Below are 24,226 nucleotides of genomic sequence, written 5' to 3'. Positions count from 1 at the left end.
CTGTGTGCAGAGCACCGTACTAAGCGCTTGGGAAGTCCAAGTTGGCAACATCTAGAGACAGTCCCTACCCAACAGTGGGCTCACAGTCTAGAAGGGGGATAATAATTGTGGTGTTTGTTAACCGTACTAAGCGCTGGGGTAGATACAAGCTAATCTTGTAATCTAGATACAAGTCCAGTGCTCTGCACGCGGTCAATCAATCATTTTTATTGAGCGCTTACTGTGTGCAGAGCACTGTACTAAGCGCTTGGGAAGTCCAAGTTGGCAACATCTAGAGACAGTCCCTACCCAACAGTGGGCTCACAGTCTAAAGGGGGCTCACAGTCTAAAAGTCGGGCCTCAATAAAGAGGATTTTATTTTGTTAATATGTTTTGTTTTGTTGTCTGTCTCCCCCTTCTAGACTGTGAGCCCGCTGTTGAGTAGGGACCGTCTCTAGATGTTGCCAACTTGTACTTCCCAAGCGCTTAGTACAGTGCTCTGCACACAGTAAGCGCTCAATAAATACGATTGAATGAATCCCCCCTTACCTCCTTCCCTCCCCACAGCACCTGTATATCTGTAGATATGTTTGTATGTATTTATTACTCTATTTTATTTGTACATATTTATTCTCTTTATTTTATTTTGTTAATATGTTTGGTTTTGTTCTCTGTCTCCCCCTACTAGACTGTGAGCCCGCTGTTGAGTAGGGACCGTCTCTATATGTTGCCAACTTGGACTTCCCAAGCGCTTAGTCCAGTGCTCTGCACACAGTAAGCGCTCAATAAATACGATTGAATGAATCCCCCCCTTACCTCCTTCCCCTCCCCACAACACCTGTATATCTGTATATACGTTTGTACGTATTTATTACTCTATTTTATTTGTACATATTTATTCTCTTTATTTTATTTTGTTGATACGTTTTGTTTTGTTCTCTGTCTCCCCCCTACTAGCCCGTGAGCCCGCTGTTGGGTAGGGACCGTCTCTAGATGTTGCCAACTTGGACTTCCCAAGCGCTTAGTCCAGTGCTCTGCACACACAGTAAGCGCTCAATAAATACGATTGAATGATTGAATGAGTGAAAGTGAATGAGCGACCCCGTTTCCCCAACGCGGTTAAAAGACTAAAAACCAAAAATCGCCCCCCCGGAAGGGTTGGCTTGACCGGCCCTGGTGGGATGGGGCCTAGCTGAGGGGACGGTCTATGTTGCCAACTTGTACTTCCCAAGCGCTTAGTACAGTGCTCTGCCCACAGTAAGCGCTCAATAAATATGATTGAATGATTGAATGAGTGAAAGTGAATGAGCGACCCCGTTTCCCCAACGCGGTTAAAAGACTAAAAACCAAAAATCGCCCCCCGGAAGGGTTGGCTTGACCGGCCCCGGTGGGATGGGGCCTAGCCGAGGGGACGGTATATGTTGCCAACTTGTACTTCCCAAGCGCTTAGTACAGTGCTCTGCACACAGTAAGCGCTCAATAAATACAATTGAATGAGTGAATGAGTGAAAGTGAATGAGCGACCCTGTTTTCCCAACGCGGTTAAAAGACTAAAAACCAAAAATCACCCCCTCGGAAGAGTTGGCTTGACCGGCCCTGGTGGGATGGGGCCTAGCCGAGGGGACGGTATATGTTGCCAACTTGTACTTCCCAAGCGCTTAGTCCAGTGCTCTGCCCACAGTAAGCGCTCAATCAATACGACTGATGATGATGACGGTCTGGACGCCCCTGGGGCCCGGCCGGTCTCAGGAGAGGGGCCTGATGAGTTTGTAGTCCATGCACTTGAGCAGGCAGTCGCGTGCGGCCTGCAGGACGGGCGTCCTCTTGGGGTCCGGCTCCTGTTTGGCCACGACGGTGAGGATCTCCAGCAGCTCGCTGTCCACCAGCTTCCGGGCCAGCTCCGCGTCGGCCGCCAGCAGGTTGTAGGCGATGACCAGGCCGCGGTGCTGGACGGGCGGGTGGTCGTGAAGACAGAGGCGTTGTAGGATCTCCAGCCACTGAGGCGTCTGCGGCGGGATGGAGGGGCGGACGTCAGCTGGACGCCCCCCCCGGTTGGAAAGGCCCCGGGCTTCGGAGGCCGAGGTCCTGGGTTCTAATCCCGGCTCCGCCGCTTATCGGCTGCGCGACCTGGGGCGAGCCGCTTCCCTTAATAATGGCATTTATTAAGCGCTTACTATGTGCAAAGCACTGTTCTAAGCGCTGGGGAGGTTACAAGGTGATCAGGTTGTCCCACGTGGGGCTCACAGTCTCAGTCCCCATTTTACAGATGAGGTAACTGAGGCACAGAGAAGTTAAGTGACTTGCCCAAAGTCACACAGCTGACAATTGGTGGAGCCGGGGTTTGAACCCATGACCTCTGACTCCAAAGCCCGGGCTCTTCTCCACTGAACCATGCTGCTTCTAGGCCTTCCCTTCCCTGGGCCTCACCTTGGTCTTGCCAACTTATACTTGAATGAATGAATGAATACTTCCCAAGCGCTTAGTCCAGTGCTCTGCACCCATTAGAAATAAATTATTTTATTTTGTTAGTACGTTTGGTTGTGTCTCCCCCTCTTCGACTGTGAGCCCACTGTTGGGTAGGGACCGTCTCTAGATGTTGCCAATTTGTACTTCCCAAGCGCTTAGTCCAGTGCTCTGCACCCATTAGAAATAAATTATTTTATTTTGTTAGTATGTTTGGTTTTGTCTCCCCCTTTTAGACTGTGAGCCCACTGTTGGGTAGGGACTGTCTCTAGATGTTGCCAATTTGTACTTCCCAAGCGCTTAGTCCAGTGCTCTGCACCCATTAGAAATAAATGATTTTATTTTGTTAGTACGTTTGGTTTTGTCTCCCCGTTTTAGACTGTGAGCCCACTGTTGGGTAGGGACTGTCTCTAGATGTTGCCAATTTGTACTTCCCAAGCGCTTAGTCCAGTGCTCTGCACCCATTAGAAATAAATTATTTTATTTTGTTAGTATGTTTGGTTTTGTCTCCCCGTTTTAGACTGTGAGCCCACTGTTGGGTAGGGACCGTCTCTAGATGTTGCCAATTTGTACTTCCCAAGCGCTTAGTCCAGTGCTCTGCACCCATTAGAAATAAATTATTTTATTTTGTTAGTATGTTTGGTTGTGTCTCCCCCTTTTAGACTGTGAGCCCACTGTTGGGTAGGGACTGTCTCTAGATGTTGCCAATTTGGACTTCCCAAGCGCTTAGTCCAGTGCTCTGCACACATTAGAAATAAATTATTTTATTTTGTTAGTATGTTTGGTTTTGTCTCCCCCTTTTAGACTGTGAGCCCACTGTTGGGTAGGGACCGTCTCTAGATGTTGCCAATTTGTACTTCCCAAGCGCTTAGTCCGGTGCTCTGCACCCATTAGAAATAAATTATTTTATTTTGTTAGTATGTTTGGTTTTGTCTCCCCCTTTTAGACTGTGAGCCCACTGATGGGTAGGGACTGTTTCTATATGTTGCCAATTTGTACTTCCCAAGCGCTTAGTACAGTGCTCTGCACACAGTAAGCGCTCAATAAGTACGATTGATGATTAGACTGTGAGCCCACTGTTGGGTAGGGGCTGTCTCTATATGTTGCCAACTTGTACTTCCCAAGCGCTTAGTACAGTGCTCCGCACACAGTAAGCGCTCAATAAATACGATTGATGATGATGATGAGTAAGCGCTCAATAAATATGATTGAATTGAATGAATGAATGAATAAATAATAATAATAATAATAATGGCATTTATTAAGCGCTTACTATGTGCAAAGCACTGTTAATAATAATAATAATAATAATAATGTTGGTATTTGTTAAGCGCTTACTATGTGCCAAGCACTGTTCTAAGCGCTGGGGAGGTTACAAGGTGATCAGGTTGTCCCAAGTGGGGCTCACAGTTGTCATCCCCATTTTACAGATGAGGAACTGAGGCCCGGAGAAGTGAAGTGACTTGCCCAAAGTCACCCAGCTGACAAGTGGCGGGGTCGGGATTTGAACCCATGACCTCTGACTCCCAAGCCCGGGCTCTTTCCACTGAGCCACGCTGCTCCTCTACGATTGATTGGGTAGGGACTGTCTCTATAGGTTGCCAACTTGTACTTCCCAAGCGCTTAGTACAGTGCTCTGCACACAGTAAGCGCTCAATAAATACAATTGATGATGATGATGATGATGAGTAAGCGCTCAATAAATATGATTGAATTGAATGAATGAATGAATGAATAATAATAATAATAATAGTGACATTTATTAAGCGCTTACTATGTGCAAAGCACTGTTAATAATAATAATAATGTTGGTATTTGTTAAGCGCTTACTATGTACAAAGCACTGTTCTAAGCGCTGGGGAGGTTACAAGGTGATCAGGTTGTCCCTCGTGGGGCTCCCAGTCATCATCCCTATTTGACAGAAGAGGGAACTGAGGCCCAGAGAAGTGAAGCGACTTGCCCAAAGTCACCCAGCTGACAAGTGGCGGGGTCGGGATTTGAACCCATGACCTCTGACTCCAAAGCCCGGGCTCTTTCCCTGAGCCACGTTGCTCCTCTACGATTGATTACGATTGAATGAATGAATGAATGAATCTGGAAAATGGGGATGAAGACTGGGAGCCCCCGCGTGGGACAACCTGATCACCTTGTATCTCACCAGCGCTTAGAACAGTGTTTCACACATAGTAAGCGCTTAATAAATGCCATTATTATTATTATTATTATTAATAACAAAAATAACCATATTTGTTAAGCGCTTACTACGTGTCAGGCACTGTAATAAGAATAAGAATAATGAAGAAGAACAGTTCTTGGCACGTAGTAAGCGCTTAACAAATACATCATTATTAAAAATGGTACTTGTTAAGCACTTTCTATGTGCCAGGCAATGTAATAATAGTAATAATAATAATAATAATAATAATAATAATAATAATAATAATAATAATAATATTTGTTAAGTGCTTACTATGTGCCAGGCACTATAATAATAATAATAATGGTATTTGTTAAGTGCTTACTATGTGCCAGGCACTGTAATAATAATAATGGTATTTGATGATGATGATCATCATCATTTCTATGAATCAATCAATCAATCGTATTTATTGAGTGCTTACTGTGTGCAGAGCACTGTACTAAGGGCTTGGGAAGTCCAAGTTGGCAACATCTAGAGACAGTCCCTACCCAACAGTGGGCTCACAGTCTAAAAGGGGGAGACAGAGAAGAAAACCAAACATACTAAGAAAATAAAATAAGTAGAATAGATATGTACAAGCAAAATAGAGTAATAAATAATAATATAATATAATTATAATTAATAATTTCTAGACTCCGAGCCCACTGTTGGGTAGGGACCATCTCTATATGTTGCCAACTTGGACTTCCCAAGCGCTTAGTCCAGTGCTCTGCACACAATAAGCGCTCAATAAATACGATTGATTGATTGATTGATTGATTGATGATGGCATTTGTTAAGCGCTTCCTACGTGCCAAGCACCGTTCTACAAGATACAAAGTGATCAGGTGGTCCCCCATGGGGCTCCCATTTTCCCGAAGTGAAGTGACCGGGCCAGGGTGACACGGCGGACGAGCGGCGGAGGCGGGATTCGAACCCAGGGCGACACGGCGGACGAGCGGCGGAGGCGGGATTCGAACCCAGGGCCTTCCAGCTTCCCGGGCCAAGGGAGAACCTCACCACTTGGGTCATCTTGTGGCAGAGCTCCTGGTGGGCGGCGGTCAGTGTGGCCAGGGCCCCGGCCGCCGCGGTCTGGACCTTGGGGTCGTCCTCCCCGCACAGCAACACCACCAGCTTCAGACGGTCGTTGCCGTCGGCCAGGAAGCGGCCCTGCACCTACGGCAGGGACGGGGGGCAGGGGTCACCAATCAATCAATCAATCGTATTTATTGAGCGCTTACTGTGTACAGAGAACTGTACTAAGCGCTTAGGAAGTCCAAGTTGGCAACATATAGAGACGGTTCCTACCCAACAGCCGGCTCACAGTCATCCCTGCCCTCTCCTCCCCGCGGCCGCCCCGGTCGTGGACCCACCGACTCTACCGAAGGCCTCGGCCGGTGGTACTTACTGAGCGCCCGCCGTGTGCGGGCCGCTTGGGAGAGGATGTCGGGGGTGCGGGTCTGTCCCCCCTCTGCCAGCACACTGGGGCTCCCTGCCCTCCTATAATAATACTACTTAATAGAGTAACATTGATTTATTTTACTTGATATTTATTCTATTTATTTTATTTTGTTCATCTGTTTTGTTTGGTTGGGTAGGGACTGTCTCTATATGCTGCCAACTTGGACTTCCCAAGCGCTTAGTCCAGTGCTCTGCACACAGTAAGCGCTCAATAAATACGATTGATTGATTGATTGATTGTCCGTCTCCCCTTTCTAGACTGTGAGCCCGCTGTTGGGTAGGGACGGTCTCTATCTGTTGCCAACTTGGACTTCCCAAGCGCTTAGTCCAGTGCTCTGCACACAGTAAGCGCTCAATAAATCCCCCTTCCATCCCCCCCGCCTTACCTCCTTCCCTTCCCCACAGCACCTGTATATATGTATAGATGTTTGTACAGATTTATTACTCTATTTCTTTTACTTGTACATATTTATTCTATTTATTTTATTTTGTTCATCTGTTTTGTTTGGTTGTCCGTCTCCCCATTCTAGACTGGGAGCCCGCTGTTGCGTAGGGACCGTCTCTGTTGCCAACTTGGACTTCCCAAGCGCTTATTCCAGTGCTCTGCACACAGTGAGCGCTCAATAAATACAACTGAATGAATGACTGTGAGCCCACTGTTGGGTAGGGACCGTCTCTATATGTTGCCAACTTGTTCTTCCCAAGCGCTCAGTTCAGTGCTCTGCACACAGTAAGCACTCAAGAAATACAATTGAATATTCTATCTATTTCATTTGGTTTATATGTTTTGTTTTGTTGTCCGTCTCCCCCCTTCTAGACTGTGAGCCCGCTGTTGGGTAGGGACCGTCTCTATATGTTGCCCACTTGGACTTCCCAAGCGCTCAGTCCCGTGCTCTGCACACAGTAAGTGCTCAATAAATAAGATTGAATGACTGAATGAATGAATGAATGAATGACCATTTTGACACCCGTCTCCATGTTCTGTTTTGTTGTCCGTCTCCCCCTTCTAGACTGTGAGCCCGCTGTTGGGTAGGGACCGTCTCTGTATGTTGCCAACTTGGACTTCCCAAGCGCTTAATCCAGTGCTCTGCACACAGTAAGCGCGCAATAAATACGATTGAATATTCTATCTATTTTATTTGGTTTATATGTTTCATTTTGTCGTCCGTCTCCCCCTTCTAGCCTGTGAGCCCGCTGTCGGGTAGGGACCGGCTCTAGGTGTTGCCCACTTGGACTTCCCAAGCGCTTAGTCCAGTGCTCTGCACACAGCAAGCGCTCAATAAATACGATTGAATATTCTATTTTATTTGGTTTATATGTTTGGTTTTGTCGTCCGTCTCCCCCTTCTAGCCTGTGAGCCCGCTGTCGGGTAGGGACCGGCTCTAGATGTTGCCCGCTTGGACTTCCCAAGCGCTCAGTCCAGCGCTCTGCCCACAGTAAGCGCTCAATAAATACGATGAAATGAATAGATGAATGAATCCCCACCTCTTTGTTGACCACCAGGTTACACATGCACTCGGTGGCAGCTTGGCGCAGCTGGTCGTGGTTCTCAAACATGTAGTTCTCGATGTCGGGCAGGGCCTTCTCTTTGATGATCTTCTGCCTGGTGTGCGAGGAGGACAGGGGGTGTCCGGGGGGGGGCATGGAGAGGGACCCAAGAGTCGGGGGTCACCCGAAGACGGATCCCTTCTAGCCTGTGAGCCTGCTGTTGGGTAGGGACTGTCTCTAGATGTTGCCAACTTGGACTTCCCAAGCGCTCAGTACAGTGCTCTGCACACAGTAAGCGCTCCATAAATATGACTGAATGAATGAATGAATGGATCCCTAGCTCCCCAGATTCTTCTAATAATAATAATAATTGGCATTTATTAAGCGCTTACTATGTGCAAAGTACTGTTCTAAGCACTGGGGAGGATACAGCGTGATCAGGTTGTCCCACGTGGGGCTCACAGTCTTAACCCCCATTTTACAGATGAGGGAACTGAGGCCCAGAGAAGTTAAGTGACTTGCCCAAGATCACACAGCAGACATGTGGCGGAGTAGGGATTCGAACCCATGACCTCTGACTCCAAAGCCCATGCTCTTTCCACTGAGCCACGCTGCTTCTAGCCTGTGAGCCCGCTGTTGGGTAGGGACCGTCTCTAGATGTTGCCAACTTGGACTTCCCAAGCGCTCAGTACAGTACTCTGCACACAGTAAGCGCTCCATAAATACGATTGAATGAATGAATGAATGAATCCCTAGATCCCCAGATTCTTCTAGCCTTTGAGCCCGCTGTTGGGTAGGGACCGTCTCTATCTGTTGCCAACTTGAACATCCCAAGCGCTCAGTACAGTGCTCTGCACACAGTAAGCGCTCAATAAATGCGATTGAATCAAATTACTGGGTAGGGACCGTCTCTATCTGTTGCCAATTTGGACTTCCCAAGCGCTTAGTCCAGTGCTCTGCACACAGTAAGCACTCGATAAATACGATTGAATTGAATTACTGGGTAGGGACCGTCTCTGTCTGTTGCCAACTTGGACTTCCCAAGTGCTTAGTCCAGTGCTCTGCACACAGTAAGCACTCGATAAATACGATTGAATGAATGAATGAATGAATATGTATATATGTTTGTACGGATTTATTACTCTGTTTGTACATATTTATTCTATTTATTTTATTTTGTTAGTATGTTTGGTTTTGTTCTCTGTCTCCCCCTTCTAGCCTGTGAGCCCGCCGTTGGGTAGGGACCGTCTCTATATGTTGCCAACTTGGCCTTCCCAAGCGCTCAGTACAGTGCTCTGCACACAGTAAGCGCTCGATAAATACAATTGAATGAATGAATGAATGAATCCCTAGATCCCCAGATTCTCCTAGCCTGTGAGCCCGCTGTTGGGTAGGGACCGTCACTAGATGTTGCCAACTTGGACTTCCCAAGTGCTTAGTCCAGTGCTCTGCACACAGTAAGCACTCAATAAATACGATTGAATGAATGAATGAATGAATGAATGAATGAATCCCTAGATTCCCCGGATTCTGCTAGCCTCTGAGCCCACCATTGGGTAGGGACTGTCTCTATCTGTTGCCAACTTGGACTTCCCAAGCGCTTAGTACAGTGCTCTGCACACAGTAAGCGCTCAATAAATATGACTGAATGAATGAAGTGACTTGCCCAAAGTCACCCAGCTGACAATTGGCAGAGCCAGGATTTGAACCCATGACCTCTGACTCCAAAGCCCGGGCTCTTTCCACTGAGCCACGCTGCTTCTCTAAGGTAACTTCTCTGTGGTCAGTGAGGCCCAGAGAAGTGAAGTGACTTGCCCAAAGTCACCCAGCTGACAATTGGCGGAGCCCGGATTTGAACCCATGACCTCTGACTCCAAAGCCCGGGCTCTTTCCACTGAGCCATGCTGCTTCAGGCCACACTTAAGCCACGGCGGTGGGCGGGCCGCCAAGCGACACGTCCCACAGCAGACGAGCCGGAATTAGAACCCAGGGCCTTCCGACCCCGCTACGCCTCTAATCCCAGAGAAGCAGCGTGGCTCAGTGGAAAGGGCCCGGGCTTTGAAGTCAGAGGTCATGGGTTCAAATCCTGGCTCTGCCAGTTGTCAGCTGTGTGACTGGGCAAGACACTTCACTTCTCTCAGTTCCCTCATCTGTAAAATGGGGATGAAGACTGTGAGCCCCCCGTGGGACAACCTGATCACCTTGTAACCTCCCCAGCGCTTAGAACAGTGCTTTGCACATAGTAAGCGCTTAATAAATGCCATCATTATTATTATTATCCTTCCCGCTGCATCCCGGTGGGCGGACGGGGTGGGCAGGGAAGGGGCGGTCGGGGTCCCCCGGCGCCTGCGCCCATCACCTCAGCTTGTCGCTCCGCCCGGCCAGGTTGGTGAGGCCTAGAAGGGCCTCGTAGTTCTGCAGCCCGTCCCGCTCCGTGTCCAGAAGGCGCACCAGGGGCCGGACAACTTCGTACACCTGCCGCGGGGGTGCCAAGGGGGTGACGGGGGGCTCGGGACCCTCCCGCCCTCCCCTCGCCCCGTCCCCCCACGTCCCGGCACCCACCCTCTCTCCGGGGAAGGCGATGTCGGGGTTGGAGACGGCCGCGATCTTGGCCAGGGCGTGGGCGGCCTTGATCTTACCCACGTGGGTGCCCTCCAGGGCCAGCGGGACCAGGGCCTGTGGGCACAGAGAGGCCGAGGGCGCCCGGGATCAGGCCGGACCGGGCCCCCCACCTGTATCAGCCTCCTCTGTGATCTCCCATCCTCGTGTCTCTCCCCACTCCAACGCATATTTCACGCCGCTGCCCGGATTGTCTTTGTCCAGAAACGCTCTGGGCATGTTACTCCCCTCCTCAAAAATCTCCAGTGGCTACCAATCAACCTACTTGTCAGGCAGAAACTCCTCACCCTGGGCTTCAAGGCTGTCCGTCACCTCGCCCCCTCCTACCTCACCTCCCTTCTCTCTTTCTCCATCGCAGCCCGCACCCTCCGCTCCTCTGCCGCTAATCTCCTCACCGGGCCTCGTCCTCACCCATCCCGCCGTCGACCCCCGGCCCACATCCTCCCCCGTCCCGAAATGCCCTCCCTCTGCCCATCCGCCAAACTAGCTCTCTTCCTCCCTTCAAAGCCCTACTGGGAGCTCACCTCCTCCAGGAGGCCTTCCCACACTGAGCCCCCTCTTTCCTCTCCTCCTCCTCCCCCTCTCCATCCCCCCCGCCTTACCTCCTTCCCTTCCCCACAGCACCTGGATATATGTTTGTACAGATTTATTACTCTATTTTATTTGTACACATTTATTCTACTTATTTCATTTTGTTAATATGTTTGGTCTCACTCATTCATTCATTCATTCAATCGTATTGATTGAGCGCTTACTGTGTGCAGAGCACTGGACTAAGCGCTTGGGAAGTCCAAGTTGGCAATATATAGAGACGGTCCCTACCTGACAGCGGGCTCACAGGCTAGAAGGGGGAGACAGACAACAAAACCAAACATATTAACAGAATAAAATAAATAGAATAAATATGTACAAGTAAAATAGAGTAATAAATCCGTACAAACATATATACAAATATACAGGAGCTGTGGAGAAGGGAAGGAGGTAAGGCGGTGGGGGGGGATGGAAAGGGGGAGGGTTACATAGTAAGCACTTAACAAATACCATCATTATTATTATTCTAGACTGTGAGCCCACTGTTGGGTAGGGACTGTCTCTATATGTTGCCATATAATGTTGCCAAATAAATGTTGTTTATTTATTTATTTTACTTGTACCTATCTATTCTATTTATTTTATTTTGTTAGTATGTTTGGTTTTGTTCTCTGTTTCCCCCTTCTAGACTGTGAGCCCACTGTTGGGTAGGGACTGTCTCTATATGTTGCCAACTTAGACTTCCCAACCGCTTAGTACAGTGCTGTGCACACAGTAAGTGCTCAATAAATACGATTGATTGATTGATTATTATAAATCTGAATGAATGAATGAATGAATGAATGAATGAATGAATGAATGAATACGTCCCCTCCTAGACTGTGAGCCTGCTGTCGGGTAGGGACCGGCTCCAGATGTTGCCAACTTGGACTTCCCAAGTGTTTAGTCCGGTGCTCCGCGCACAGTAAGCGCTCCGAAAATCCAATTATCATATCAATATTAACATTTTATAATATCATAATATTATGTAATATATGCTGATCAGTACAGTATTCATAGCAATATTATAATGATTTAATAAATATGGCATAGTACCATATAATATTTTCTTGATATATTATGAATAAAATTAACACCTGATACGATATGATGTGATATGTGATAGATGATATAATATGAATGAGTGAACGAGTGGACATCCCCAGGCCGGAGAGCGGGCCGACCCCCTCCTCACCTTGCCGCCGCCCTGGGCCACGATGGAGCCTCGGTCTCTGGGGTTATCGCACAGGGCCAGGAACACCCTGCGGGGGCAAGGCGGGACAGGGCGAAGATGCCCGCTCAACCCCCGGAGACCCCCGACCCATTTCTAACCCATCGTTCCCCTCCTCGGGAATTACTTATTAATTTGTTTTGTGGTCCGTCTCCCCCTTCTCGACTGTAAGCCCGCTGTCGGGTCGGGACCGTCTCTCTATGTTGCCAACTTGGACTTCCCAAGCGCTCGGTCCAGCGCTCTGCACACAGTAAGCGCTCAATAAATACGACTGATTGATGGGTGGAAGTGACCCCTGACCCGCTGATGCCATCGCCACCCCCGCGCCGCCCTCGTCCCCAGGGCACCTGGCCAGCAGCTCCTTGGTCTGGTCGGTGAGGATGGCACTGTCCGCCCGCACCATGCAGGCCAGGGTGGAGATCACGCCCGCCTTCAGAAGCCGCTTCACCCGCATCTCCACGAAATCCTTCTTGTCCTGGGGGTGCATTGAGGAATTTCGGGAATCCGATTAGGACCGACAAGATGTTACAAATTCTCGTTATTCTCCGTTCTCACCGCCTTGTGCAGGTTGTTATCTGCCCTATGGCCTTGCATAGATGCTACTTGTTACTGGCCTTGAAGACATCTGTTGCCGAGCCTTGCATAAAATACAAAAAGGAGTTGTTCTCTCGGCCTGCGCAAAATGGAGGGCTACTGTCAGCATACACAAAATGGAGTCAGTCATGTCAAGTCCGCTAGTGGACAACAACCCGCATCTCCACAAAATCCTTCTTGTCCTGGGGGTGGACCGGACATGAAGAAGATGGGGGTGAGGCCTTGCCCTCCCGTCCGGGCCGAAGCGGGCGGCGACGACGGGCATCGGCCCCTCCGCCGGCCCCGGCCTGCCCTTCCTTCCCACCCGAAACCTCACCTCCGAGAAGGCCCGCTCGAGGCCCGAGGCCCGGCGGAGAAGCAGCCGAGTTCTCATCCCGGTCCTGCGTTTTTGTTTTTTGTTTTTTGTTTTTTTTTTTAATGGCATTTGTTAAGCGCTTACTATGTGCAAAGCACTGTTCTAAGTGCTGGGGGGATACAAGGTGATCAGGTTGTCCCACGTGGGGCTCACAGTCTTAATCCCCATTTTACAGATGAGGGAACTAAGGCACAGAGAAGTGAAGTGACTTGCCCAAAGTCACCCAGCTGACAATTGGCGGAGCCGGGATTTGAACCCATGACCTCTGACTCCAAAGCCCAGGCTCTTTCCACTGAGCCACGCTGCTTGCTCTGCGTCTTATTTATTTATCCATCGTATTTACTTATAACAATGAAGGCATTTATTGCTTACTGTACTTACTATTGCTTTATCAGCGCTTAGAACAGTGCTTTGCACATAGTAGGCGCTTAATAGACCGTGAGCCCACTGTTGGGCTCATCCCGGTCCTGCCTTTTCATCCCCGTTTTATTTATTTGTCAATCGTATTTACTTATAATAATGATGGCATTTATTGCTTACTGTACTTACTATTGCTTTATCAGCGCTTAGAACAGTGCTTTGCACATAGTAAGCGCTTAATAGACCGTGAGCCCACTGTTGGGCTCATCCCGGTCCTACCTTTTCATCCCCGTTTTATTTATTTGTCAATCGTATTTACTTATAATAATGATGGCATTTATTGCTTACTGTACTTACTATTGCTTTATCAGCGCTTAGAACAGTGCTTTGCACATAGTAAGCGCTTAATAGACCGTGAGCCCACTGTTGGGCTCATCCCGGTCCTGCCTTTTCATCCCCGTTTTATTTATTTGTCAGTCGTATTTACTTATAATAGTGATGGCATTTATTAAGCGCTTACTATGTGCAAAGCACTGTTCTATTTATCAGCCCTTAGAGCAGTGCTTTGCACAAAGTAAGCGCTTAATAGACTGTGAGCCCTCTGTTGGGCTCAACCCGGTCCTGCCTTTTCATTCCCGTTTAATTTATTTATCAATCGTATTTATTTATAATAGTGATGGCATTTATTAAGCGCTTACTATGTGCAAAGCACTGTTCTATTTAGCAGCGCTTAGAACAGTGCTTTGCACACAGTAAGCACTTAATAGACTGTGAGCCCACTGTTGGGCTCATCCCGGTCCTGCCTTTTCATCCCCGTTTTATTTATCTGTCAATCGTATTTATTTATAATAATGATGGCATTTATTAAGCGCTTACTATGTGCAAAGCACTGTTCTATTTATCAGCGCTTAGAACAGTGCTTTGCACATAGTAAGCGCTGAACAGACCGTGAGCCCACTGTTGGGCTCATCCCGGTCCTGCCTTTTCATCCCCGTTTTCTTTATTTGTCAATCGTATTTATTTATAATAGTGATGGCATTTATTAAGCGCTTACTATATGCAAAGCACTGTTCCATTTATCAGCCCTTAGAACAGTGCTTTGCACATAGTAAGCGCTTAATAGATTGTGAGCGCACTGTTGGGCTCATCCCGGTCCTGCCTTTTCATCCCCGTTTTATTTATTTATATAAATAAATAAATAAATGTATATATGTATATATGTTTGTACATATTTATTACTCTATTTATTTATTTATTTATTTTACTTGTACATATCTATTTATTTTATTTTGTTAGTATGTTTGGTTTTGTTCTCTGTCTCCCCCTTTTAGACTGTGAGCCCACTGTTGGGTAGGGACTGTCTCTATATGTTGCCAATTTGGACTTCCCAAGCGCTTAGTACAGTGCTCTGCACACAGTAAGCACTCAATAAATATGATTGTTGATTTATCAATCGTATTTATTTATAATAGTGATGGCATTTATTAAGCGCTTAATATGTGCAAAGCACAGTTCTATTTATCAGCCCTTAGAACAGTGCTTTGCACATAGTAAGCGCTTAATAGACTGTGAGCCCACTGTTGGGTAGGGACCGTCTCTATATGTTGCCAGGTTGGACTTCCCAAGCGCTTAGTACAGTGCTTTTCACACAGTAAGCGCTCAATAAATACGATTGATTGATTGATTGATTGATTTAAAATGCCATTATTATTATGATTACTTATTGAGCATTGACCGTATGCGGAGCACTGTACTACTAACCAGGGAGAGGACGATATAACAGTCGGCAGACACGGTCCCTTTCATTCATTCAATCGTATTTATTGAGCGCTTACTGTGTGCAGAGCACTGGACTGAGCGCTTGGGAAGTACAAGTTGGTCCCTGCCCTCAAGGCGCTTACAATCTCGGGAAACTGAGGGAGAGGCTACTCCTACCTGGGCAAGTCACTTGACTTCTCTGTGCCTCAGTTCCCTCATCTGTCAAATGGGGATGAAGACCGTGAGCCCCCCGTGGGACAACCTGGTCACCTTGTATCTCCCCCAGTGCTTAGAACAGTGCTTGGCACATAGGAAGCGCTTAACAAATATTATTATTATTATCATTATTATTATTATTATTATTATTATTATTATTACCTAAACTGTATGAGCCCCACGTGGAACAGGGACTGTGTCCAAACAAATTTGCTTGGATCTGCCCCAGCGCTTAGTACAGTGCCTCCCCCAGGAGGCCTTCCCAGACTGAGCCCCTTCCTTCCTCTCCCCCTCGTCCCCCTCTCCATCCCCCCATCTTACCTCCTTCCCTTCCCCACAGCACCTGTATAGATGGATATATGTTTGTACAGATTTATTACTCTATTTATTTATTTATTTGACGTATATATATGGAAATATGTTTGTACATATTTATTACTCTATTTATTTATTTGACTTGTACATACTTATTCTATTTATTTTATTTTGTTAATATGTTTTGTTTTGTTCTCCGTCACCCCCTTCTAGACTGTGAGCCCACTGTTGGGTCGGGATTGTCTCTATAATGTTGCCAACTTGGACTTCCCAAGTGCTTAGTCCAGTGCTCTGCACGCAGTAAGCGCTCAATAAATACGACTGATGGATTGATTGATTGCTTAGAACAGTGCTTGGCACATAGTAAGCGCTTAACAAATACCATTATTATTATTATTACCTAAGCTGTGTGAGCCCCACGTGGAACAGGGACTGTGTCCAAACGGATTTGCTTGGATCTGCCCCAGCGCTTAGTACAGTGCCTTAGGACAGTGCTCACCACCTAGTCAGAACCCAATTCCAATGGCTGTATTTATTCTCAAGCGGCCACCTGCCCGGAGAGGGCACGGTGCCCGATGCCAACCCCGGCCTTGCCCTGCGGGCACTCGCGGCCCCTCGCTGATGGCGCGGATTTGGGTGGATTTGGGTGGATTGGGGTGGATTTGGGTGGATTGGGGGTCTCCCCCAGGCCCCTGCCCACCTTGGGGTGCTCCTCGGGCACGTGTTGCTTGGAGAACTGTGCCAGCTGCACCAGTTCGGGCACAATCTCCTGGACGTCGTAGCTGTTGGTGCAGTTCACCAGCGTGCTGGCCACCGAGTAGAGGATGGTCTTGTCGCTCTCCTAAGGAGGGCCCCAAACAGTGACCTTCGCCCACCCCTCGCCCCTCGTCCGGGGGCGAGGCCGGAGTAGGCCCCAGGAAGGTGAAAATGATAATAATAATAACAAGTCTGGTCGTTCTTAGGCGCTTACTACGTGCCAAGCACTGTTCTAAGCGCTGGGGGGGGATACAAGGTCATCAGGTTTTAGACTGTGAGCCCACTGTTGGGTAGGGACCGTCTCTATATGTTGCCAATTTGTACTTCCCAAGCGCTTAGTCCAGTGCTCTGCACATAGTAAGCGCTCAATAAATACGATTGATGATGATGATGATCAGGTTGTCCCACGGGGGGCTCGCGGTCGTCGTCTCCGATCCCTCATCTGTCAAATGGGGATGAAGACTGGGAGCCCCCGGTGGGACAATCCGATCAATCAATCAATCACTCAATCGTATTTATTGAGCGCTTACCGTGTGCAGAGCACTGGACTAAGCGCTTGGGAAGTACACGTTGGCAACATATGGAGACGGTCCCTACCCAACAGTGAGCTCACAGTCTGATCCCTTCCCTTCCCCACAGCACCTGTATATATGTATATCAATCAATCAATCATATTTATTGAGCGCTTACTATGTGCAGAGCACTGTACTAAGCACTTGGGAAGTACAAATTGTATATATGATTGTACAGATTTATTACTCTTTATTTATTTATTTATTTTACTTGTACATATCTATTCCATTTATTTTATTCTGTTAGTATGTTTGGTTTTGTTCTCTGTCTCCCCCTTTTAGACTGTGAGCCCACTGTTGGGTAGGGACTGTCTCCATATGTTGCCAATTTGTACTTCCCAAGCGCTCAGTCCAGTGCTCTGCACACAGTAAGCGCTCAATAAATACGATTGCTGATGATGATATCTATTCTATTTATTTTATTCTGTTAATATGTTTGGTTTTGTTCTCCATCTCCCCCTTCCAGACTGGGAGCCCACTGTTGGGTAGGGACTGTCTCTGTATGTTGCCAATTTGTACTTCCCAAGCGCTCAGTCCAGTGCTCTGCACACAGTAAGCGCTCAATAAATACGATTGATGTTGATGATATCTATTCTATTTATTTTATTCTGTTAATATGTTTGGTTTTGTTCTCCATCTCCCCCTTCTAGACTGTGAGCCCACTGTTGGGTAGGGACTGTCTCCGTATGTTGCCAATTTGTACTTCCCAAGCACTTAGTCCAGTGCTCTGCACACAGTAAGCGCTCAATAAATACGATTGATGTTGATGATATCTATTCTATTTATTTTATTCTGTTAATATGTTTGGTTTTGTTCTCCATCTCCCCCTTCTAGACTGGGAGCCCACTGTTGGGTAGGGACCGTCTCTAGATGTTGCCAACTTGGACTTCCCAAGCGCTCTGCACATAGTAAGCGCTCAATAAATACAATTGATGGATTGATTGATTAGTCCAGCACACAGTAAGCGCTCCATAAATACGATTGAGTGAACGAGTGAATAAAGGGAGTGGGTGAAGAGGAGGAGGAAGGGGTTGGGGGCGCGGGGAAGGCCGCACCTTGGCCAGTTGGAACATGGCCTGCAGGGCCGGCCCGTCCTGCACGAAGTCGTCCTTCACATCGGCGTCCAGGCTGAGGTAGGCCATGCCTTCCACCGCCCATTTGCGCGTGCGGGTGTCGATGGCGGGGTTGCACAGCCACCTGTGGGCAGGCGGGAGGGCGAGGGGCGTCGGACGGGGCGGGTTTGGGGGGCGGCCCCGGGGTCCCCGGGCCCTGCCCGCCGCGCTCACCTGCGGCACTGTTTGGCCAGCTTCTCCGTGGAGCCCTCGGCGAACTGGCGCAGGCCGTAGTCGGTGCCCCCGGCCGAGCCCAGCTTGCAGAGACCCTGGGACGGGGGCGGGATAATAATAATAATCATGATGATGGTATTTATTAGTAACAATAAGATTGAGAAGCAGAGTGGCGCCCAGCTTGCGGAGACCCTGGGACGGGGGTGGGATAATAATAATAATAATGATGGTATTTATTAGTAAAGATGAGATTGAGAAGCAGAGTGGCGCCCAGCGTGCAGAGACCCTGGGACGGGAGCGGGATAATAATAATAATAATAATAATGATGACGGTATTTATTAGTAACGATGAGATTGAGAAGCAGAGCTTGCAAAGACCCTGGGGTGAGGGTGGGAAGAAGAAAGAAGAAGAAGAAGAAGAAGAAGAAAGAAGAAGAAGAAGAAGAAAAGAAGAAGAAGAAGAAGAAGAAGAAGAAGAAGAAGAAGAAAAAGAAGAAAAAGAAGAAGAAGAAGAAGAAATGACGGCATTTGTTAAGCGCTTTCTATGTGCAAAGCACTGTTCTAAGTGCTGGGGGGATACAAGGTGATCAGGTTGTCCCACGTGGGGCTCACAGTCTTAATCCCCATTTTACAGATGAGGGAACTCTTTCCCTTGAGCCACGCTGCTTCTCTATAATAATAATATAATAATAATAATGGTGGTATTTATTAGTAATGATGAGATTGAGAAGCAGAGTGGTGCCCAGCTTGCAGAGACCCTGGGGCGGGGGCGGGATAATAACAATAATAATGATGGTATTGATTAGTAACGGTGAGATTGAGAAGCAGAGTGGCACCCAGCTTGCAGAGACCCTGGGGCGGGGGTGGGATAATAATAATAATAATCATGATGGCATTTATTAGTAACGATGAGATTGAGAAGCAGAGTGGCGCCCATCTTGCAGAGACCCTGGGGCGGGGGCGGGATAATAATAATAATAATCATGATGGTATTTATTAGTAACGATGAGATTGAGAAGCAGAGTGGCGCCCAGCTTGCAGAGACCCTGGGAAGGGGGCGGGATAATAATAATAATAATAATAATAATAACAATAATAATAATAATAATAATGACAGCATTTGTTAAGCGCTTACTATGTGCAAAGCGCTGTTCTAAGCGCTGGGGAAGTTACAAGGTGATCAGGTTGTCCCACGTGGGGCTCACAGTCTTCATCCCCATTTTACAGATGAGGGAACTGGGGCTCAGCGAAGTTAAGTGACTTGCCCAGGGTCACACAGCTGACATGTGGTGGAGCGGGGATTCGAACTCCAAAGCCCGGGCTCTTTCCCTTGAGCCACGCTGCTTCTCTATAATAATAATATAATAATAATAATGATGGTATTGATTAGTAACGATGAGATTGAGAAGCAGAGTGGCGCCCAGCTTGCAGAGACCCTGGGGCGGGGGCGGGATAATAATAATAATGATGGTATTTATTAGTAAAGATGAGATTGAGAAGCAGAGTGGCGCCCAGCTTGCAGAGACCCTGGGGCGGGGGCGGGATAATAACAATAATAATGATGGTATTGATTAGTAACTACGAGATTGAGAAGCAGAGTGGCGCCCAGCTTGCAGAGACCCTGGGACGGGTCTCTTAGAACAGTGCTTTGCACATAGTAAGCGCTTAATAAATGCCACCATTATTATTATTATGGGGATGAAGACTGTGAGCCCGTGGGACAACCTGATGACCTTGTATCTACCCCAGCACTTAGAACAGTGCTTGGCACATAGTAAGCTTCCCCCTTCTCATCCCCCCCGCCTTACCTCCTTCCCCTCCCCACAGCACCTGTATATATGTATATATGTTTGTACGGATTTATTACTCTATTTATTTTACTTGTACATATTTATTCTATTTATTTTATTTTGTTAATATGGTTTGTTTTGTCGTCTGTCTCCCCCTTCTAGACTGTGAGCCCGCTGTTGGGTAGAGACCGTTTCTATATGTTGCCAACTTGGACTTCCCAAGCGTTTAGTCCAGTGCTCTGCACACAGTAAGCACTCAATAAATATGATTGATTGATTGATTTATCTTTTTATCTTACTTGTACATATCTATTCTATTTATTTCATTTTGTTAATATATTTGATTGTGTTGTCTGTCTCCCCCTTCTAGACCGCGAGCCCGCTGTCGGGTGGGGACCGTCTCTAGATGTGGCCGACTTGGACCTCCCAAGGGCTTAGTCCAGTGCTCCGCGCGCAATAAATACAATTGAATGAATGCCGCTTAGTCCAGTGCTCTGCACACAGTAAGCGCTCCATAAATACGATTGAATTAATCAATCAATCGTATTTATGGAGCGCTTACTGTGTGCAGAGCACCATACCAAGCGCTTGGGAAGTACAAGTCAGCAACATCTAGAGACAGTCCCTACCCAACAGCGGGCTCACAGTCTAAAAGGGGGAGACAGAGAACCAAACCAAACATACTAACAAAATAAAATAAAGAGAATAGATATGTACAAGTAAAATAAATAAATAAATCTCACAGTCTGGGAGAGTATGCTGCCAACTTGTACTTCCCAAGCGTTTAGTCCAATCAATCAATCAATCGATCAATCAATCAATCGTATTTATTGAGCGCTTACTGTGTGCCGAGCACTGTACTAAGCGCTTGGGAAGTCCAAGTTGGCAACACATAGAGACGGTCCCTCCCCAACAGTGGGCTCACAGGCTAGAAGGGGGATAATAATTGTGGTGTCTGTTAAACGTACTAGGCGCTGGGGTAGATACAAGCTAATCTTGTAATCTAGATACAAGTCCAGTGCTCTGCACGCAGTCAATCAATTGTATTTATTGAGCGCTTACTGTGTGCAGAGCACTGTGCTAAGCGCTTGGGAAGTCCAAGTTGGCAACATCTAGAGACAGTCCCTACCCAACAGTGGGCTCACAGTCTAAAAGTCGGTGCTCAATAAAGAGGATTTTATTTTGTTAATATGTTTCGTTCTGTTGTCTGTCTCCCCCTTCTAGACTGGGAGCCCGCTGTTGGGTAGGGACCGTCTTTATATGTTGCCAACTTGGACTTCCCAAGCGCTTAGTCCAGTGCTCTGCACACAGTGAGCGCTCAATAGATACGATTGAATGAATGAATGAATGAATAAATGCATAAATAAGGTAATAAATATGTACAAATGAATGAATGAACCAAGATTAGTAGTAGTATTATTACGGGGGGAAGGGACAGCGGGACGGGCGAGGACGAGGCCCGGTGAGGGGCGGACGTACCACCAGGGCGCGGATCTTGATCTTCTCGTTCTTGGTGGTCTTGTAGATGTCCTTGAGGGCGGCCACGCCGTTGGCGATGATGAAGGTGGCGCGGCTGAGCTTGGTGGAGGCGTGGATCAGGGCCTCCACGGCCACCAGCTGGTCCACCTCGCGCTCCGACCCGCACAGGGCCACCATCAGCTCCATCACCCCCTTTAGGCCCAGCAGCTTGTTGCCCAGGTCGAAGGGGCCCTGCAGGATGCCCGACACCGTCTGGATGGCACTCACGCTCTTATCCGGGTCCTGGGGGTCGAACCTGCCCCTGGAAGTGGGCAGGAGGGCGGAGGGGGGGTTCCTGGGGAAGCCTTCCCTGCTGGGAAACCCCCTCTCTCCCCACCAACTGCCTTCCTTTTGGGAGAGCTATTTCACTCATTCATTCATTCTATCCTATTCCCCCCCCCCCGCCCCCACTGCCTTCCTTTTTGGAGAGCTATTTCACTCATTCATTCATTCTATCCTATTTATTCATTCACTCATTCATTCATTCAATCGTCTTCAATAATAATAATAATAATAATTGGCATTTGTTAAGCATTTACTATGTGCAAAACACTGTTCTAAGCACTCTTTATTGAGCGCTTACTGTGTGCAGAGCACTGGACTAAGCGCTTGGGAAGTACAAGTTGGCAACGTATACAATGAGCGCTTACCGTGTGCGGAGCACCGGACTGAGCGCTTGGGAATAATAATAATAATAATAATGGCATGTATTCATTCATTCATTCATTCATTCATTCAATCGTATTTATTGAGCGCTTACCGTGTGCGGAGCACCGGACTGAGCGCTTGAGAATAATAATAATAATAATAAAGGCATGTATTCATTCATTCATTCATTCATTCAATCGTATTTATTGAGCGCTTACCGTGTACAGAGCACTGGACTAAGCGCTTGGGAATAATACTAATAATGGCATTTATTTATTCATTCATTCATTCAATCGTATTTATTGAGCGCTTACCGTGTGCGGAGCACCGAACTGAGCGGTTGGGAATAATAATAATAATAATAATAGTGGTATGTAGTCATTCATTCATTCATTCATTCATACAATCATATTTATTGAGTGCTTACCGTGTACAGAGTACTGGACAAAGCGCTTGGGAATAATAATAATAATGGCATTTATTCATTCATTTATTCATCCATTCAATCGTATTTATTGAGTGCTTACTGTGTACAGGGCACAGGACTAAGCGCTTGGGAATTATAATAATAATGGCATTTATTCATTCATTCATTCATTCAATCGTATTTATTGAGCGCTTACCGTGTGCAGAGCACCGGACTAAGCGCCTGGGAATAATAATAATAATAATAATAACGGCATTCATTCATTCATTCATTCAATCGTATTTATTGAGCGCTTACTGTGTGCAGAGCACCGGACTCAGCATCTGGGAATAATGATAATAATAATGGCATTTATTCATTCATTCATTCAATCGGATTTATTGAGCCTTTCCGTGTGCAGAGCACTGGACTAAGTGCTTGGGAATAATAATAGTAATAATAATAATAATAATAATGGCATTTATTCATTCATTCATTCAATCGTATTTATTGAGTACTTACCGTGTGCAGAGCACTGGACTAAGCACTTGGGAATAATAATAATAATGGCATTCATTCATTCATTCATTCATTCAATCATATTTATTGAGTGCTTACCGTGTGCAGAGCACCGGACTAAGCGCTTGGTAATAATAATAATAATAATAATAATAATGATGGCATTTATTCATTCATTCATTCAATCGTATTTATTGAGCGCTTACTGTGTGCAGAGCACTGTACTAAGCGCTTGGGAAGTACAAGTTGGCAACATCTAGAGACGGTCCCTACCCAACAGGGGGCTCACAGGCTAGAAGGGGGAGACGGAGAACAAAACCAAACATATTAACAAAATAAAATAAATAGAATAAATCTGCACAAATAAAATAAATGAATAAATAGAGTAATAAATCCGTACAAACGTATATACATATATACAGGTGTTGTGGGGAGGGGAAAGAGGTAAGGCGGGGGGAATGGGGAGGGGGAGGAGGGGAACAGCGCTTATTAAGTGCTTATTAAGCACTTACTATATGCAAAGCACTGTTCTAAGTGCTGGGGAGGTTACAGGGTGATCGGGTTGTCCCACGGGGGGCTCACAGTCTTCATCCCCATTTTCCAGATGAGGCCACTGAGGCCCAGAGAAGTGAAGTGACTTGCCCAAAGTCACCCAGCTGACAACTGGCGAAGCCAGAATTTGAACCCATGACCTCTGACTCCAAAGCCCGGGCTCTTGGACAATTCAGCAACCAAGAGAGACCCTCCCTGCCCACAGCAGGCTCACAGTCTAGAAGTGGGGAGGCAGACGGCAAAACAGGCATTAGAGAAGCAACTTGGCTCAATGGAAAGAGCCCGGGCTTTGGAGTCAGAGGTCATGGGTTCAAATCCCAGCTCTGCCAATTGTCAGCTGGGTGACTTTGGGCGAGTCACTTCACTTCTCCGTGCCCCCGTTACCTCATCTGTAAAAACGGGGATGAAGACTGTGAGCCCGCCGTGGGACAACCTGATTACCTTGTTACCTCCCCAGTGCTTTGCACATAGTAAGTGCTTAATAGATGCCATAAAAAAAACTTGTACTTCCCAAGCGCTTAGCCCAGCGCTCTGCACACAGTAAGCGCTAAATACCACTGACGGACGGACTGACCGTAAGGTGGTTATGGG

General features: G+C 47.2%; 1 protein-coding gene across 1 annotated transcript in view; it reads right to left on the bottom strand.

Moving 5' to 3' along the window:
- Positions 1 to 1,004: 1,004 nt before the first annotated feature.
- UNC45B (unc-45 myosin chaperone B) overlaps positions 1,005 to 24,226 on the bottom strand; it is a 41,294-nt gene continuing 18,072 nt past the window's right edge. The window contains exons 10-20 of the mRNA XM_038759687.1: positions 21,472 to 21,772; positions 18,203 to 18,297; positions 17,972 to 18,113; positions 16,289 to 16,429; positions 12,338 to 12,465; positions 11,955 to 12,021; positions 10,133 to 10,246; positions 9,930 to 10,045; positions 7,568 to 7,685; positions 5,642 to 5,797; positions 1,005 to 1,985 (exon numbers count right to left, since the gene is read on the bottom strand). Of these exons, the coding sequence (XP_038615615.1) occupies positions 1,725 to 1,985; positions 5,642 to 5,797; positions 7,568 to 7,685; positions 9,930 to 10,045; positions 10,133 to 10,246; positions 11,955 to 12,021; positions 12,338 to 12,465; positions 16,289 to 16,429; positions 17,972 to 18,113; positions 18,203 to 18,297; positions 21,472 to 21,772 (1,639 nt within the window). The 3' untranslated portion in view covers positions 1,005 to 1,724. The remainder of the gene's footprint in view (positions 1,986 to 5,641; positions 5,798 to 7,567; positions 7,686 to 9,929; positions 10,046 to 10,132; positions 10,247 to 11,954; positions 12,022 to 12,337; positions 12,466 to 16,288; positions 16,430 to 17,971; positions 18,114 to 18,202; positions 18,298 to 21,471; positions 21,773 to 24,226) is intronic.

Source organism: Tachyglossus aculeatus, chromosome 17 (genome assembly GCF_015852505.1).
Source record: "Tachyglossus aculeatus isolate mTacAcu1 chromosome 17, mTacAcu1.pri, whole genome shotgun sequence".
Taxonomy (NCBI): Eukaryota; Metazoa; Chordata; class Mammalia; order Monotremata; family Tachyglossidae; genus Tachyglossus; species Tachyglossus aculeatus.
The sequence above is the reverse complement of the archived record's forward strand: the minus strand, read 5'-3'. Positions and strand labels throughout refer to the sequence as shown.